This window comes from Malania oleifera, chromosome 7 (genome assembly GCF_029873635.1).
Source record: "Malania oleifera isolate guangnan ecotype guangnan chromosome 7, ASM2987363v1, whole genome shotgun sequence".
Lineage (NCBI taxonomy): Eukaryota > Viridiplantae > Streptophyta > Magnoliopsida > Santalales > Ximeniaceae > Malania > Malania oleifera.
The window spans coordinates 5,229,777-5,248,567 of NC_080423.1; the positions used below are offsets into that span (position 1 = coordinate 5,229,777).

Genomic DNA, 18,791 nt, shown 5'->3' on the forward strand with positions numbered 1-18,791 from the left:
CAATTTTTTATAATTAATTTTACGTTTCACTTGCAGGACAAAAGAAAAAAAAAATGCAATAACTATTTTAAAGGTAAAATTTAGAAACATAATTCATAATCCATTCCATACCATTTTGAAATAACATAAACCTTGATAACTACTCCTTTTCCAATCACATTTTGTTCACATTTTGTTTCGTGCACGAAGTGAATTTAACCTAAAGCTCATTCGATCAACATGCACATTTTTTTAAAAAATAAAAACAGTAGTTATTTGCACTTAAATGATCAGAAAATAACATTAATTATTCAGTCCACAAAAATTCAGCACAGCATCTATTTTTCTCGCGTAAAAAATACCCAGAGAATTGAAACAAAAAAAAAACAAAAAAATCCAATATCACAAATTCCAAGACAAGTCAAAATGAGTATCATAACATCAACCCACACACTAGAATTAACAGCGTTTGAAAACATTTATTCATACCTCAGACGAACCATCATGGAGTCTGTCAAAGTTTGATTTTCCATTTTCACTGATGGCACCATTTACTCGGTCATTGAAACCTAAACCATAGATATGCCCCATTTTCGAACGTTTGGTCTCCAGATATCTCCTATTCTCCTTGGTTATAGGACTTAACAATGGGACTCTGCCTGCAATTGACAAACCATAACCTTTAAGCCCGATGTATTTTGCAGGGTTGTTGGTCATCAGCTTCATTGTGCGGACACCTAAATCCCGTAGTATCTGCAATAAAGTGGATGATACATTCAATCATCCAGGAACAAAAAAAAAAAAAGGGAGAAAAAAGTGCATGAAGAGGAGAAGATTGACAAGGATGAGGAGGACTAAGTCCATGGGAATGCGAATGAGGGAGGAATAGAAATGAATGGCATGCTTGGGACAATAGGAATGGAATGATATTTTGGGGTTGTTAGAGGTTATATATGTGTTTTAGTATTATTATTCTTGAGTTTGTTAGTATGTTAATTAGTCAGAGTTAGTAAAGGTATTATTGTCATTAGAATGTATTTATTTTGCATTATAAATAGAGGAAGAGACCTATCTTCAAGTCAGGTCATTCATTTTAATCAAATTTTAACATGGTATCAGAGCAGGTTACCAGGAGGTCCTAGGTTCTACTCTTGTTGCCTGTATTTATTGTGTGGTGTTTAAAAAATTATTATATTCCTTGCAATGGGTGTTATCTATCTTGTGTGTCTCTCCAAGTGCTCTTGGGCTACGTGTGCGGGGGAGTGTTAAAGCTTGATATACATTGTTGGCCTATAACCTAACAACTTAAACTTTTAGGTAAAGTGGTAATGTAACATGGTATTGGAGCATGATCCTATCTAAACCCTATTTCCCTAAACCATCGCTGAAAAACACCATTACCGCGGCTGTTTTCCCAGATCCACCTTCATCCCATACTAGATCACAAAACCAACCATACACCCATAATCAAACCCCCTTGACAACCCACCCCACAAAATCCCATTGCCAGAGGGCACTCCACACGTCCCCATGTGCCAGCCAAATGCCGGCTGGGCTGACCCCATGCGCTGGCACGTGAGTGTGTTTTGACAACTTTTTTTTTTTTTCTTCTTCCATGCTCTGATTCCTTCTTTAGACTATATTATCAAGCTGTTAGGCCAGTTTTTTTGCTAAAAAATTCAACCTTTTTCGACCATGTACTTGCAGTATTCCGCTAATTTCTGTTCAGGGTTTGTGAAGGCTTCCTTGTGAGTTTTTTGGAACCGTAGCAGCGTTGGTATGTTCAGTTGTGAGGCAGTGTTATATCCGTCGGTGAATTGTTCACCTCATTTGTGGCTACGTCTGTGCTTCACATGGTTTGTGATTGTTCCGATTATAGCTTGTTTTTCTTGTTTTTGATGTGGTTGCTTATTTGTGAGTATTGTGGCAGACATCCGTCGGCGAGTTGTTCACCTTGTCCGTTGTTGTATCGGTGCTTCACATAATTTGTGATCGCCCGATTAGTTTTGATTGTTCTTCTTGTTTTTGGTGTGATTGCTGATTTTTGAGCGTTGGGATGGAATCTATGAATCCCAAAAATTTGTTTCTTAGATTGCTACTGCAAATAATGACTTGAAAGTTGATGACTCAAAAGTTGGATGGAAAGAACTATGTTCAATGATCTAAAGTTTCGGATTTTTTTAGGAGGATTAGGGAAATCTGGCCACTTACTCCAATCTAATTCTTCTGATGAGAAAAGACAAGACTCATGGATTCAGGAAGATGCCTTGATTGTTTCCCTTTTATAGAAATCGATGGAGCCACAAATTGCATGGATGTGTATGCTTCCAGATACGAGCAAGGAGATTTGAGATTATGTCAAACTTCTATACTCCAGTAACATTACACATATGTATGATTTATCCCAAGAGTACTTTCAATTACAATGAAGAGATAGGAGCATTGCAGATTATTTTGGAGAGATGAAGCGTATTCATGAGGAGCTTAACATCATGCAACCTATAATTGCCAATGTTCGTGAGATGTAGAAGCAAAGGAAGCATACGACAGTTCTTTGTGTTCTAGTAGGCTTGACATGGTTTTAAATTGCGGTAGCGGGTAGCATAACATAACGGTAATGGGTGTAATGGGAAGCGGGAGTAGCAGATGTTACATGACGGGAAGCAGGTGTAATGGCCGTGAATTTTTTTGAAACATGCACAACCTTGTGCATATTAGCGTACTTGAATGTTTTAAGCTTTTAGCCCTTCTTAGAAAGAGTTTTAGTGTATTTTGGGTCCTTTAGTTCGAGTAACTAAGTTATTTGGTAAGGGCAACAACTATACATTTGTTTTAAACCACCATTGATAGAAAAATTACTGTGTGTGTGTATTTATACTTCTCATTGTTTTTATCTGTGATAAATTCTTATGTGTGCTAAATTACTTAATAAAAAAAATAAATTATACGCTCCTTTAATCTATTAGACACATAAGGCATACAAATAATACAAATATAAAATAGCTAGAAAATAAAGCAGGCTGAAGTTGAAAAATATAGAATATAAATATCACATTACTAATATTATCAAAATAAAATATTTTCCTAACAAGTTAGTATTTTCAAATTGTTAATTAATGCATCTATTGTGAGTATTTAAAGAAATAGTAAATTTTGTATCATTTTCATACTCATTATAACTTTTCCCCTTTTTGTCACTTGGTATATTGAGAATGATATATGAAAGATATTCATATAGGGAAAAAGTGAGAAGAAAAAGTAAAAAATAAAATAATTTTTTAGTGTAACAGTCCTGTAGCGTTTACGTAATGGTCATAGCAGCCTTTACGTAACGGTCGCGGTCCGTAACGGATACTACGGCAGTGATTTTTCTTCCCACTGATTTCGCGGTGTGTAACGGTATCAGTAACCCAAAAAACTGTTACGTAACAGCATTATGTAACGGCCGAGGCCTTTATTTAAAACCATGAGGCTTGAGACTTGAGTTTGAGACAGTTAGGTCCCAAATACTCAGTAGTGCCAAGCTGCCATTATTTGTTGATGTTTATTCTTTTATCCTCCATGCTTCTTTTAGCACACATTCTCCTGCTCAAGGTTGTCAGAATCGGGATTCTACGTAGAATCATTGGAGGGGTCAGCAGTATCGGATCATAGAATTGGATCTAGAATCATAAGATTCTACTTCTAGTGTAAAAAAAATTTAAAATAAATGTATATAGAATTTTATGACAATTCTTAAGACTATAAGCTTAATTAATAAGTCAATTAATAAGCTTAATTAAAAAATATTTAAAATAAATGTATATGGAATTTATGACAATTCTTAAGACTATAAGCTTAATAAGCACAGCTGCAAAAAGAAGAGGAAGAAAGGAGTCGATAGAGATAAGAGTGCTGACTCTACTGGCTGATGAGGTGTTCGATAGAGAGAAGAGGACTGAAGAAAGGAGTTAACCACCAAAGAACAATCAGAACTTAGTGCTGACAGAAGAGTCGACTGTCGAGTGCTGAACTGCACATCGAAGCCTTACAGGATTAGTCGACTAGAGTTGAGTTAGAGAGATACAATAGTATTTGAAGGGTTCATTGGTTACTGCCTTGCTGTCGATTGAAGTATCGAACATCTCAGCTGTTGAACATAGGTGCTGGCGAGTGCTGAACTGCACATCGAACACGAGCAAGACTGTTACAGCCTTTCAGGAGTAGTCGACTAGAGTAGAGAGAGTCAGAGGGAGACGAAAGTGCTCGAAGGGGTTGCTGGTTGCTGTCTTGCTGCTGATCGAAGAATCGAACACTGAAGCTGTCAAATAGAGCTGCTGGGAGCTATTTTGCACTAGATTTCAATATTTTGGGCTTAAAATCTTTGGGCCTTCTTTTACAGTAAAAACACATTATAGGCCTTACAATTCAAGCCCAAAGAGGGAAAAGACCCATTCTAGGCAGAATTGTAGAATCATTACGATTCTACTCACGAATTCGATTCCACGATTCCATCGATTCAAGTACGATTCTATTGAAATGCGATTTTCCATGGGAGTTGGATCGTCAGAGTGATTTTGACAACCATGCTTTTGCTTTTGTATCTGGCTCTGAAAGGACAACCTTTGCTACACAGAGTGATTCTAGTTTTCTACCAAACAACCACAAAAGTTATCGTGGTGGTTCGAGTAGTCATAGAGGTGGGAACGGATGAGACAGAGGTACTCCTTGCAAGTGAACTCATTGTGGACGGAATAATCATACTATTGAGTAGTGTTGGGATCTTCATGGCAAACCTTCACGTGTTGCCAATGCAGCCACCACTGAATTCACATTGTTGGGGGCAGCCAATGCAGCCACCACCAACCCCTCACCTTTGGGGTCGAGTGGGGGGCAACATACTGTCTCTATGTCAAAGAAAGAGTATTCCAAGTTCCAGCAGTATCAAGCATCACAACAAGCTTCTCTTCCCATTGCATCTCTTGTCCAACTAGGTAATCACACAGTATGCTTGGCACCTAGTACTTCTCGTCCTAGTCCTTGTTGCTTCATAGACTTCGCTGCCACTAATCATATCATATGTATACCTAGATTTTTCTCCAATCTTCAATATCCTGAAAATTTATTTTGCGTCATTCTTGCTGATGGATCCACCACTGCAATCCAGGGAATTGGGACTATAAATTCCACTTCTTCTATTTCTCTTCCTTCGGTTTTATATATTCCTAAATTTCCTTTCAATCTTATGTCCGTCGGCAAAATTACTAAATCCATGAATTGTTCAATGACATTCTTCCCTGATTTTGTGGTTATTTAGGATTTGAAGACGAGGAAGACGATTGGCGGAGGGTGTGAAGTTAGTGGACTCTATCACTTTGAGTCGTTATCTCCTTCTACCACTTGCATTACTGCTACCACACCTTTCCAAATTCATTGTTGCCTCGGTCATCCTTCATTGGAAAAGTTAAAATATTTTGTTCCCAATTTGAGTTCTATGTCTAGTCTCGATTGTGAGTCTTATTAGTTAGGAAAGCACTCTCGTGTTTCTTTCACTTCCTGGGTCAATAAAAAGGCTGCAAGCCCTTTTATGTTAGTTCATTCAGATGTCTGGGGTCCTAGTAGGGTTGTGTCCAAGTTGGGTTCTGATACTTTGTAACCTTTGTGGACGATTATTCAAGAATGACTTGGTTATATTTAATAAAAGATTGTTCTGAGTTATTTCATGTATTTTGTGCCTTTTGATCTGAAATAAATACTCAATTTGGTTTGCTAGTTCAAATACTTCGAAGTGATAACGCTAAAGAGTTTTTTAGTGCACAATTCTCTACTTATATGACTCAGTTTGTTATTGTTCATTAATCATCCTGTGCCCACACTCCTAAAAAAAATGGAGTTGCAGAGTGGAAAAATAGACATTTTGAAATCACTCGCACTTTACTTTATCAAATGCATGTAGCGAAAGTGTTTTGGTGTGATGTTGTACTTACTGCTTGTTATTTGATCAACAAAATCCCACCCTTTGTTCTTAGTGTTAAAATTCCCTACTCTATTCTCCCTCCTAATTCACCTTTATTTTCTCTTCCTCCTCGTATATTTGGGTGTGTGTCCTTTGTTCACCAACTAACTCTTGGGGTGGATAAATTGGATCCTTATGCTATAAAATGTGTTTTTTTGGGATATCGTTGTTATAGTCCTCTGTTGTATCACTTCTTATTTTTTGTCAATCTTACCTTCTTTGAGTCTAACCCTTACTACACCTAGTCATTTAGTGCTTCTAAGCTCAATGAGTCTCTTCCTTTGCCTAATCTTCCAAATTCTACGTTGTTTTCCTTGCCCAACCAACCATCTGAGTCTTCATGTAGTTTGAGTCCTTCTCATTGTCTTAATCATCCTAATTTGCAGGTGTATTCATGACGGCGGCTCCAAGGAGGAGAGTCCCCTTTAGCTTCTACTACCACTCCTTTGGTTTCATCATCTGATAATCATACTTTTCCATGATGTTGATCCTCCTATTGCTGTTCGAAAAGGTAAATGCCCATGTACCCCATTTCCAACTATATTTCTTATGACTCCTTATCATCCTCCTATTATTGTTTTGTTATTGCTTTATCATCTACTACCCTTCCTAAATATGTTTCGGAAGCTTTAGCCCATTATGGGTGGAGGGATACTATGGTTAAAGAGATGAACGCTTAACATGACAATGGTACTTCGGACTTGGTACCTCTTCCTCCTGACAAGTCTGTCATTGGTTGTCATTGGGTTTACACTGTGAAAGTCAACCCTAATGGTTTTGTAGCTTGTCTAAAGGTCCATCTTGCTGCTAAGAGATACACTCAAGTGTATAGTCTGAATTATTCTGATACTTTTTCTCTGGTTGCCAAACTTACATTAGTACGTTTGTTAATCTCTTTTGCTACTACTTTTCACAGACCTTTGCATAAGCTAGATGTGAAAAATGCCTTCTTGCATGGTGACCTTTAGGAGGAGGTTTATATGGAGCAAGTAGCAACTACTTGGGTTTGTTGCTTAGAGGGAGTCAGGCTTAATGTGTCAGCTCAAGAAGGCTTTATATGTTTTAAAATAGTCTCCCAAATCATGGTTTGGTCGTTTTAGGGTTGCAGTACTTGAGTTTGGTCTTTGACGGTGTGCTGTGGATCATTTAGTGTTTTATCATCATACTTTACGGGTAGGATCCTTCTTATTGTTTATGCGGATGATATTGTTATTATAGGTGACGATGATAAATGTATTCTAAGTCTCAAACTTTTTCTATAGGCAAAGTTTCAGACTAAATACTTGGGACCATTGAAATACTTCTTTGGTATAAAAGTATCTAGATCTCGCATCTGAACTGTTGTGTCACAGAGGAGTTCTTGATCTGTTGGACGAAACTGGCTTGTTGAGATTTAAACCGGTTGATACACCCATGAATCCTAGCGACAAGTTAATTCCGTATATGGGTGATTTGTTACCTAATCTGGACAATACCGGAGACTTGTTGGAAAGTTGAATTATCTCACAATTACTCGGCCGAATATATATTTTGCAACAAGTGTTGTGAGTCAATTTCTAGATTCTTCAAGAACAAGTCACTGGGATGTAGTAATTCGCATTTTGAGACATCTCAAAGGTGCACTTTGGAGAGGTCTTTTATATCTTGATCAGGGTCACACTTACATCCATGGATATACAATGCAGATTGAGTTGGATCACCTTCTGATCGGAGATCCACCACTGGGTACTGTATCTTGGTTGGTGGTAAATTGGTTTCTTGGAAAAGTAAGAAAACAAATTGTGGTGGCAAGGTCAAGTGCTGAATCAGAATATAGATCTATGGATCACACTACTTGTGAACTTGTTTGGTTGAAGAACATGTTGGAAGAATTGGGCTTTTTGCATTTTCAGCCTATGAAGTTGATGTGTGATAAACAAGTTGCTCTTCATATTGCCTCCAACCTGGTCTTTCATGAGCGAACGAAGCACATTGAAGTTGATTGCCACTTTGTTCGGGAGAAACTTGTGTAGAAGCCCATTACAACCATTTATGTGAAGTCGAACATGCAACTTGCTTATTTGTTTACCAAAGTGTTGGGAGTTGCTCATGTTAAATTCATTCATAACAAGCTAGGAGCTTATGACATTTATGCTCCAGCTTGAGGGGGGAGTGTTAGAGGTTATATATGTCTTTTAGTATTATTATTATTATTATTGAGTGTGTTAGTATGTTAATTAGTGAGAGTTAGTAAGGGTATTATTGTCATTAGAATGTATTTAATTTGTATTATAAATATAGGGAGAGACCTATCTTCAAGTTAGGTCATTCATTTTAATCAAATCTTAACAAGGGTCATTACTATAGTGGGAATCCCAATCGAGATATCTTGATTGGGAATGCCTTGGGGCACTTAGGAATGGCAATCTGGGCGAGAAGACTAGATTTTTAATCAAAATAACAATTTTGCTCTTTTATTACAACAAAAAAAGCTTATGCATCCTAATAATTCCGCTTCCTGCATAATTGATCTAAAAGCATGAACAGGAGTGAACCATTCCATTCCCAAGGAATACAAGTAATTAGACTAAGATTCTAAATTCCACCCATTCCTGTTCTAGATTCCCCCAAATGAGCGCTTACAATTTTAGAAAAAAAAATATTGCTACTTATTTTGGTATGGAAATGGCAGGGATTGGGAAATGGCTTATTTTCTTGTGGGATTACCCACAATGACCACAATTTTTAGGTGAAATATGGATTCAAGTTGTCCAATATTGTCACTGTTATGAATAAAACTCAAATCAAAAGCAACAAGAAGATTTAAGGGGCCTAGCTTTGAAACCTACGTCCACAGGCAAGGGTGGACACAATTTTCACTATGAATCAAATGGATGTATATTGTAGATCAAAATCACTCAAACTCTTAACTCCTAACCTGAAATACACACAACCTCAAGCAGATGAAGAGAAAACCATTCAAACATTATTGGGGAAGGCTCTGTTTCAGTTTGCCCAAGGACAGGAGTTCAAGAGACTCCTCCGGATCAATGGGTGATCCCACGTCAGTCCCTCATGAGTCATGGAAACAGTATTAATGTAACGTTAAGAAATCTAATGGAATTTTAAGAAAAAAAAAAACCTGTGCACCGATGCCATATTCTCGAGAATCAACAGGCAATCCCAGCTCCTCATTAGCTTCAACAGTGTCCCGTCCATCATCCTGCAAATTATAAGCACGAAGCTTGTGGCCCAAACCAATTCCCCTTCCCTCGTGTCCACGCAGATACACCAACACACCCCTGCCAGCTGCCTCAATTTGCTGCATTGCAAGTGCCAGCTGATTTCCACAGTCACATCTTGCTGACCCAAATATGTCACCAGTAAGGCATTCAGAATGCACCCTTACAAGGATATCTCGCCCGTCATCAATCTCACCCTGTTTAAATCAAAAGCCTACTATAATTACGCATGTAGGACAGAGAGGATGACCCCTCTCTTTCGGAAAATAATGGGAATGCAGATCAAAGCGCTGAATTTTGTTACATTTGTTTGTCAGAAAATCTCATTGTCTAATTGAATAATATTTTATCCAAAAAGTAAAAACAAAAAAGAATCTATCATTTACATTGAGGTTTACCACAGCAATAAGTAGAAAAGGAATGTTGAACAGTTGCAGCACACATTCAACAACAGATAGAAAACAGCAAATGAGAGCGCATCTAAAAGATAGTAGAAGTAAGAATCTTCCATAGTTCCACGCTAATGAGTGCACCAAGGGAAAAATCAACACATTCAAATAATCAAGAGGTCAAGGCACTGCATTTAATGCAATAATATTTCCAAAAATAGCTCCTTAAATAGTGCCCCTATGGGTACTCGTTAGCAAAATCCTTTTAGCAGCAAGGAAAAACAATAATATACAGATGAATAACCAGATGTGGAATTTTGGGCAAGATTTACCAAAATGAGATAAGAAATCAGACAAAAATTGAAAATAATGCATATTTTTTCAAAAAATAGTGCCACAACATTGCCTTGAAGCACTTGTCAGCTGTGACAAATGTCTGGGTTGTGTCACAATAACAGCATCCCAGATTCTCCTAAAATAAATACTTGTAACAGCACAAATGGAAGGGGGGGATGGGAGTGGGCGGGAAATTAAGTTTAGAATCATAAGCATCTTCAGGAAAATTCCACAACTTTTTCTAGAGCCCCTGCAGTAACATTCTTAAATCAAGATGACGCCAGATAGAAATCTCCAAACAAGCATGCGCCCCTTCCAGCCAAATGTTAGCTTTTCATTCTCTCAAACATAATGGAGAATCTGTTTGGAATGAGCATGATGTTGGATATGGTTATCTCAGGACAGATTATATGTGAATAATATAAATAAAAGTCAGCAATCATTGCAATAGAATTTCACCAAATTATGATAATTGAAGTAACGAAAATCAAACTGCCATGATAAAAAGTCGAGTACAAGCACAATGGTCCATTAAACCTGCATATCCAATGCGTCTATGTGCAATGAGGTTTCCTTGCTATCACCTAAGCAATGGATTGCATTTCACTATATCATATCTTTCCAAGACTTTGACATCATATAATTCCCTTTGGATCTATGGTGTATTTAAAATTCATCAACAATACACTACACTTATGGTTGATAGCTCCATATCATTTTGTACAACTAATCAGTAATGCAAGTATTGATGTTACATAACACATCAAATTGCTCCTTCTATTCCTTCTGTTTTGGTTTTTGTTCTGTTTTTTATTTTTCATTTGTTATTTGTTATTTTTTTTTGTGGGTGGGAGGGGGGAGGGAGAGGAATTATCAAGTTGGACATGCTAGAAGAATCCTTAAGCCTTGAATTTTAAGATGCTGAAAACTTAAGCTCCTAGTAGTTTGGACAGACATGGTACCTCCATTCATGATTTTAAATAGTCATGGCAACCATTGCATAACATCGTAGCACAACAGATGTTTTTTGGACTCTAATATTGTTTACACACTGCTATAGTGGTGGACGTAAAACTTGCAACAACAGTGGCCACTGAAAACCCTTTGTCACATAGTGATGTCATAGAATGGCTGCTACAGACCACTGCTGTTGGGAAGTGGTGACTATAGGACTGTGACATCCACTACAAGATTGTTATGCATAATTGTTTTTTTTAAAATGAAAATTTTCAATTATTTTTTTTCTCATTTTTCCTCATGTGAAGACAAAGAGAAGGGGCAGAAAAAATATTATAATGAATGAAACAATGACACATAATTATTTATTTTGTATATAAGAGATACATCAATTGGTAATTTGATATTGAATTTTTTGGTTAATTTTTTAAAATTGTTCTGTTTATCTTAGTAATTCAGTATTTTTTTTTTCTATACTGTTCGACTTCAAACTTTGTTTAGTTTCAGTAATTTGGTAATGTTAAATTTTACGATGATAATATTGTAATATTATAGTTTATGTTATATAATATAACTATATAAGTTTATATGTTCATGAGAAATTTGTTATACATTTATTAGATTTTTAAGATTTTTAATGGAACTCATTTGATTTATCATATGTTTTATGAGCCTAAAAGATTAATTATGTTATATTATGAGCCTAATTCTTTTTTTTTTTCATTGGTTTATTTATCACATATGAGTAACCAGTAAAAAACTATTATCAGAAGTTAACAACTTTAGTAGGTTGAACAAACAAGAACAAATATGTTAAAAATCTTACTAGGAAGCTGGGGGCTTAAAAAACCCTACCCATATAGGTAAGTTTGTTCACAGTTGAAAAAAATTCACATTAGTTACTCATGCTTCCGCTTGTAACATCCGCTGCTTTCACTTTCTGCAGTACACTTACTCCTATGCTATGCTACCTATTTAAAAGGACCTCATCCTATTGATCACTCTTCTTTGAAGATCGTTGCTGTTTTGTGTTCTCATTTTTAATCCTGTGCCTCTCATTTGTGGTGCCAAATAAGAGTATAAGACATTATGTGCTCGCACAAAAAAAAAAGTTGGCCTTATACTCCATGTATACCCTAATGACACATGCTTATTAAATAATCGTTTACCATATGCAAACACAATTGTCAAACAAAGTTGAACCCTGGTCTTAAAATTTCTCAAGTTGTCAAATGTACATCTTGATTATGCAAAACCATACATATATAGGCATACATACATACATCTCAATGTGCTGGTAATTCTTGAATCAAAATTGTCAATAATTTCGGCTTAGTATTACATTACATATAGATTACATTTAATACATTGAACAGAATAAAGAAGGAATGTAATAAATACTGTAAAGGGATATAACAATTTACAAGAAAATCATTGATGAAAATGTTTGTATTATTCCATGATTCCATCCAACATGGAAATAACATATTACCATGGTGAAATTTGGGAATAATTTTGCCTTATCTATTCCATGTTATGGATAAATAAATTTTTTTGCATCCTCATTTACCATAAATACTGTAAAGGGATATAACAATTTACAAGAAAATCATTGATGCAAAAACATGACAACATATGATAAAATAATTCAAACATTTCCTAACATTTCAAAATTTTTCTTCTAGAAATAGATGTGCACATCAGGTTTTCTTCAAAAATTTTAATTTACGAAAAATAGAATTTGTAAATACTATATGTTATAACTATAATCTTTGTAATACCTAATCATGAAAAAGCAATATCATTTTATTTAAAAAAAATGTAAATTACACTAGATAATTATATTTCTATCACGGTAAATCATTTGATGATATTTAAAAGTTTATTTCTAGCATCAAGTGCACATTAGACCTCATTCTAAAATTTTGATTTAAAGAAAAATAAAATCTACTAGTACAATATAAAAATAAGTATCATAATTGCAATTATTAAAAGGAAAATAATGCAATACATAATCAATATAACAATAAGAAGGATAAAACTTTATAAAATGTAATCAATATAAACAATAAGCAGGATAAAACTTTATAAAATGTTACAAAAGATAATCCAGAGGCATTATGACTCTACTAACCAAAACCACCTGACAAGTAGCTAGGGCCCTAAGGCCAGAACCATGTTTCTAAAAGAGCACTAAGTTAACATGGCTCAATCCCTAGCTGACTAATCTAAATGATTATTTATCCTTATTCCAGAGTAGGAGAATTATTCAAAAGGAGTTGATGAAAACTATGAAGGGAATAAACACAAATATCAGTGTACATGCACATGAGCTTATTACTTCTGACATGGTTGAAGTTCAATAAGATCACCAAAATATAAATGTGTTGACACAATAAAGATAATTTTCAATAAAAATTCTAAATAAGAGTACCCTTATGTATGGATCTGGCCACAAATTACTAGTTCACTGTACAAAAAAAATTTAAGTATTTATGAATGGGGACATGCACACAGTCGTCAGTGTTTCCAGGTTACAAAAATCTTTGACCTAGAAACCTCCAAGAAATGAATGGATATAGCCACGATAAGAACGTGACTTGTAGAAATTAGCATAGTGTAGAACGTCCAAAAAAGTGCTTTTTATATTGCAGACTTATGGTAATAATACGAGCGGATGATGCCATGATTGCAATTGCGGTTATCACCTTCTATCAACCAAGGTAAGTTAGTTACATGAATCTTCATCTGTCATTCCACAATTTAACTATATTGATGTTGCATATAATAATATAGAGAAGGAAAGACCATTAAAATAAATGAGTGTTATAGTTCTAGAGACTTTCCTACCTTAACCATGGCAATATGCTCAATGCCATCCAGCTGTGACTTGAAGCAGTAGGCTTTGAAAGGTCCCCACATTGTTGGTATTGGTGCAGCAGCAGCCCGTGCCACCAATTTCTCTCTCTTCCTCCGATATCTACATGTTATAATTAAAAAAAGATATCATAAGAAATTCTATATCCAAGTCACGAAATTTTTTTTTAAAAGTTTGAATGGAAATTATCCTAATGAGTAGAAAACAACTTAAGTATTAATAAAATTTATTAATTTATTTTGTAATTTAGTGATATTTTGCTTGAGTTGGAGATTTCTAAGCTATGAACAATACCATAGCAAAGCTGAAGTGCATGTGGAGTGATAATTAAAAAAGGTTTTGCACAAAAGCTTTGCATAAGCAAGTGATATGAATGAACATCCATTATCCAACTAGAGGCATTCTTTATTTTTTGGCCTTACATGAATGGGAAAAATCTATTCAAGTAACACAAAATGCAGAAACAAAACACAGGATGCATGCAATTGAACTACTTGTCAGTGAAATAAGATATCTCGTTTTCTCTGAAATGTTTTTCATCAATTGATTATAGCTTCTTTGGTACTATGTCATGTACTCATGTGCTTATGTTATTCACTTGTCCTTTTGAATTGATTATGGGTTTTAACTGCAGTATAGTCTTACTGTCTTAGAGATCTCATCTTCCTGATTGTGATCTCATAGTGGGTTCATCTTGAACTGATAAATTCTTTGTTTCGTGGAAAGGCTGGAAGGTGTTAAATCCTTCTGATGGCTAGTATAACTAGAGCTGAGCAGATGAAAGAATGAGGTTTCAATGTTCTGTGGATACCTGAATATTTCTTGTCATTTTTTCCTCCAGGTAATAAACTTCCTAGTCATCAAAGAACGTGAGGGGAAACAAACAACTTAAAATCTGGCTCATCCCAAATCATGCCAAATTATATGACCAACAAAAAAAAAAGTGAGGATGCTCAAGATGTGGCAAAAGAGATGCAAATCAAGAAAATATGACATTTGCAAAAGTTTTTGAGGGCATTTTTTTTTTTTACATAAAAAGAATTTTTATTAAAGATAGTAAGGAGAAATAGATACAATAAAGGAGAACAAGAAGTCCTTTCTCAAGAAAGCATAAAAGAAAATTAGCAACCACTTAACAAAGCTACCTAATCTTGGTTGACCACCTGAAAACAGTAACCCTTAAAACAGCCTCCACTATAAGCCCATAGAGAAGCCAAATACTGCACTCAGTCCCAAAAAGTCCCCATTGATAATCTCTTTCCAGTAAAAATTCTAGCATTCTTTTCCAGCCAAAATCCACATAACACATCCTTACCTTTCCCAAAACCAGTAAAGGAAATAGTCAAGAGCTCCTCTACTGACTTTGGACAAACCCACACTTCACCAGGAAGTCCAAAAAGAGTATTACAAATCTCCATGCTAATGAACAATGCAAAAACAAATGCCAAAATGCCAAATTCCTTTGAGGGCACATAGTCAACATGGCTATACAAACTGCCAACAAAATAATATAGACTATTCATGTGTTGAAATATTCAACCTTCCAAACCATTGATTATTTCCTCTTTCAGGTCGTACATGCTTATCCAGAGGTAAGTTGAAATATGATACTTATGCAGACTTCAATGATGGAACAAACAACTCCAACTTTTCAAATGATGGATGGGCAAAGCAATGATGCTTACTGGAAAAGGAATGGATGTGGTTCAGACTTGACAAGCAGTACAACAAAACTAGTATCTGAGTAATACAGGCCTCAAAATTCACGCCCTCCACCAATCAACTTCTTCACCTTGAGATCCTGAACAACATAAAGACTAAAAAATTGCAGACAATTGCAAGACTGACATATTTTACTAACAAATGATTAAAAATTTTAGAACAAAAATGAAAGATGACATAAATCCTTGGGGCAAAAGAGGATATGAGGCATGCAGGACCACCATTACTTAGCTTGGCAAGAATAGCAGCGGCAGACATAATGGGGAGTACGCATCTGTAGGAACAGTCATTTGGTTGTTATAGAGTAATGCTTGGGAGCTGGAGTGCTGCCATCAGATTACTACTACACAACTAGTAAAAGTGGCTCTAGAGTCCTGCAGATTCCATCAATATTTGAAAATTGGGATCACTACAGTAACAGTTAGTACACATATGATCAACAACTAACTCCTCAACCACCACCATAACTCCCCCGTGTCCACCTACAGGGCCTTGCCCAGTAGCACATCCTCCACTAGCTAGGGCGCATCCTCCGCATCTCAAAATGGCCTCTGCAATCTCCTTAACACCACAATTATTATCCCCCAGGCTCCACTCACCAGGACGACCGTGCATGGCATTCTCTACAACTGAACCCCGAATTAAAATTTAGTTTTTTTAGTCAATATAGTTACATGAAGGAGAGAAACATATATCAACAAAGGAACTTCTGAACTCCTACGAATATGCACATAAACAAGCTCAAACTCATACCTCAGACCCCACAAAAATCTGACTGCATAAAAGTCATAACTTTGTTTAGTCATCTTAGAAATTTTGAAGGAAATATGCAGAAACATGTTGAACTCATTAATATCCTACAAATGTCAAAATAGAATTCTTCCAAACTTCTATCATGTTGCTGCTTACTGAAACAATATAGAGAAGCCTGGTAGCTTCAAGTGATGTTGCTTACACAAACATAAAATGTTCTCAAACTAATTGTGCAATTTTAAGTCATGGCAACTAGCCTGTGGTTCCATTCTATTCCACAACAAAATATGAATTTGAGCTTCCTCTTGTAGTTATTCTGAATTTTTCTCATACATCAGTATTGGTCAATCAACATACTTCAATTTGACCCTAGCTGTAAGCAAAAATTTCAAGAGCTGCAGCCTGCAAGACATAATTTCTCCTATTTAATTTAATGGAAGACATATGAAATGGATTTTATATGCGAATTCATAGGACTGGTTACAAAAGAGGGATGAACTCATCAGCACACTAATCTGATAGCCTTGGTGGCTACATGATCCTAATTATCATGTTTTGATGATAACAACTCATTAGTGGTTCTACGAAAACTAATCTTTGCATATCAAGCTATGATAAGTACAAACTCAAATGTGAATATTAAGTAAAATCTTAATAGGTTAGACATTATCAAAAAGGGAGAGATTGTTAGCCTTAGTGGCTACATAATTATATTTAATGTGTTTTGATAATATTAACCTATTTGCAGTTCCAAGTGTATCCTATCTTTGCAGATCATGTTAAGTATAGGTACAAGTGACAAATACATGAAGGTACTGGATCAAGAGCAAAGATCCAACTGAGTAGACATTCGAGTAGGAAAGATCAAGGTGGACACTCACTCGGAAGAACTCAAACACATCTGAATGAAGCAAGTGTAAAATCATATGTAATAAAGAGTGCTTGAGGTAGGAACTATTGTAACTCTTGCAATATTGTTTCATGTAAGATTACTGAGCAAAAGTTGAGCTATTGCATATGCATACTAGTTTATAAAGCATACAGTTTTACTCTTATGAGTTTTTCAAATAAACTACTAATTTAAAGAGTATAGAGGATTTCTCCAAATCATAAGTTTCATACTTATGAGTTTTCAAAGTACAAAATAAATATTTTTGTGAAAATATCCTATAATTAAATGTATTTTTATATGGGACAAGTTTTAAATTATATTAGTGTTATAATCTTTTAAAAGCTTGGTCCTGGTTGGGTTTAAAACCTCATTTATGCACCTCTCAAATTTCTTGAACACCCTTCAGTATTTGGAGCATAACTTTTGTTAGAAAACTCTAAAAAGGGCGATCTTGGTATCTATGGAAAGTTAAGAAAAAAATCCCACAACTTTCATGTTGAAGACTTTTTCAGTTGAAGGGAAATCAGTCGACTAATTGGGGTAGTAGCTAAATATGGTGAATCAGTTGACTAATTGGGGTAATCAGTCGACTGATTGGGTTAAACAGTCGACGATTTGCGTTGGGATTCAGTCCCCAACGGCTATAAACAGCTAGTTTTCAAAGTAAACATATAATATATCATCCCAACGGCCATAAAATGGCTAGTAGCCCATTTTACCTATAAATACAAGTCCAAAGACTTGTTTTAAACATTGATTTTAGTAGTTCATATATCATTCCCAAGCACACCACATTTTAGTTCATATTTCAAGTGCTCAACTTCTCTCTTGCCCCTTAACTTTGTTGTGAATCATTACTTTGAGAGAGTTGTGTGAGGTTTTGGTTGTATTAATTATTAGCTCATTCAAGGAGCATTTTTTTTTGTATTCCATTTTCAAGTTGTAAAAGGTTCTTGGTGAACCGGATTGCAAAGGGTTCTTGATGAATGGTGGTTGAAGGTTCTTGGTGAACCGAAGTGCAAAGATTCTTGGTGAACCTTGCAGCTCTTGGTGAGTGAAAGGGATTTGTTCCTAGTTGTAAAGGCTTCTACGCCGGTGTAGGAGTTTATAGTGGATTGTGGAATCCTTGAGTGCGTCCCAAGGCATGGACATAGGCAAGGGGCCGAACCACGTTAAACATTGGTGTTAAGTTTCTCTTCCCCATATTCTTTAATTTACGTCTTGTGCATGATTTACATTTTATTTATTGTGATATAATTGCTTGTATCTTGTCAAGAATTATATTTTGTAGAGAAAAGCCTAAATATGCAAAAGAGTCCATTCATCCCCCCTCTAGACTCTATTCTTGGGCCGACATAATCAACTCACCAAATAAACTCAAACCAGCGGGAAAAGTGTTCACCAAAACAAATCACCAAGACAGCAAAATCAATGCAATACATCTCCAAATCAAAATAAATCACAAAATCAGCAATCAAATCAAACAGCCAGCAGCCCAATCCTTGTTTCACGAAAACAGTCCACAAACACCAAAAATTATAAGAGACTAATGTTTGTCACTTTATGGAGAACACAACCACTAAACCAAGCACTTCAAGAAACAAGTTAAGCCCCAAGAATACGGATGAAAATAGTAAAACAGAGCATCCTAACCAGCTGTGGAGAGCAT

At 35.7% G+C, this 18,791-nt stretch overlaps 1 protein-coding gene across 2 annotated transcripts in view; it reads right to left on the bottom strand.

Annotated features, from left to right (window-relative positions):
- Nucleotides 1-254: 254 nt before the first annotated feature.
- LOC131159568 (bifunctional riboflavin biosynthesis protein RIBA 1, chloroplastic-like) overlaps nucleotides 255-18,791 on the bottom strand; it is a 55,040-nt gene continuing 36,503 nt past the window's right edge. For both annotated transcript variants that reach the window (XM_058114586.1, XM_058114587.1), the window contains exons 5-7: nucleotides 13,728-13,857; nucleotides 9,096-9,392; nucleotides 255-732 (exon numbers count right to left, since the gene is read on the bottom strand). In XM_058114586.1, coding sequence (XP_057970569.1) covers nucleotides 463-732; nucleotides 9,096-9,392; nucleotides 13,728-13,857 — 697 coding nt within the window. In that variant the 3' untranslated portion in view covers nucleotides 255-462. The remainder of the gene's footprint in view (nucleotides 733-9,095; nucleotides 9,393-13,727; nucleotides 13,858-18,791) is intronic.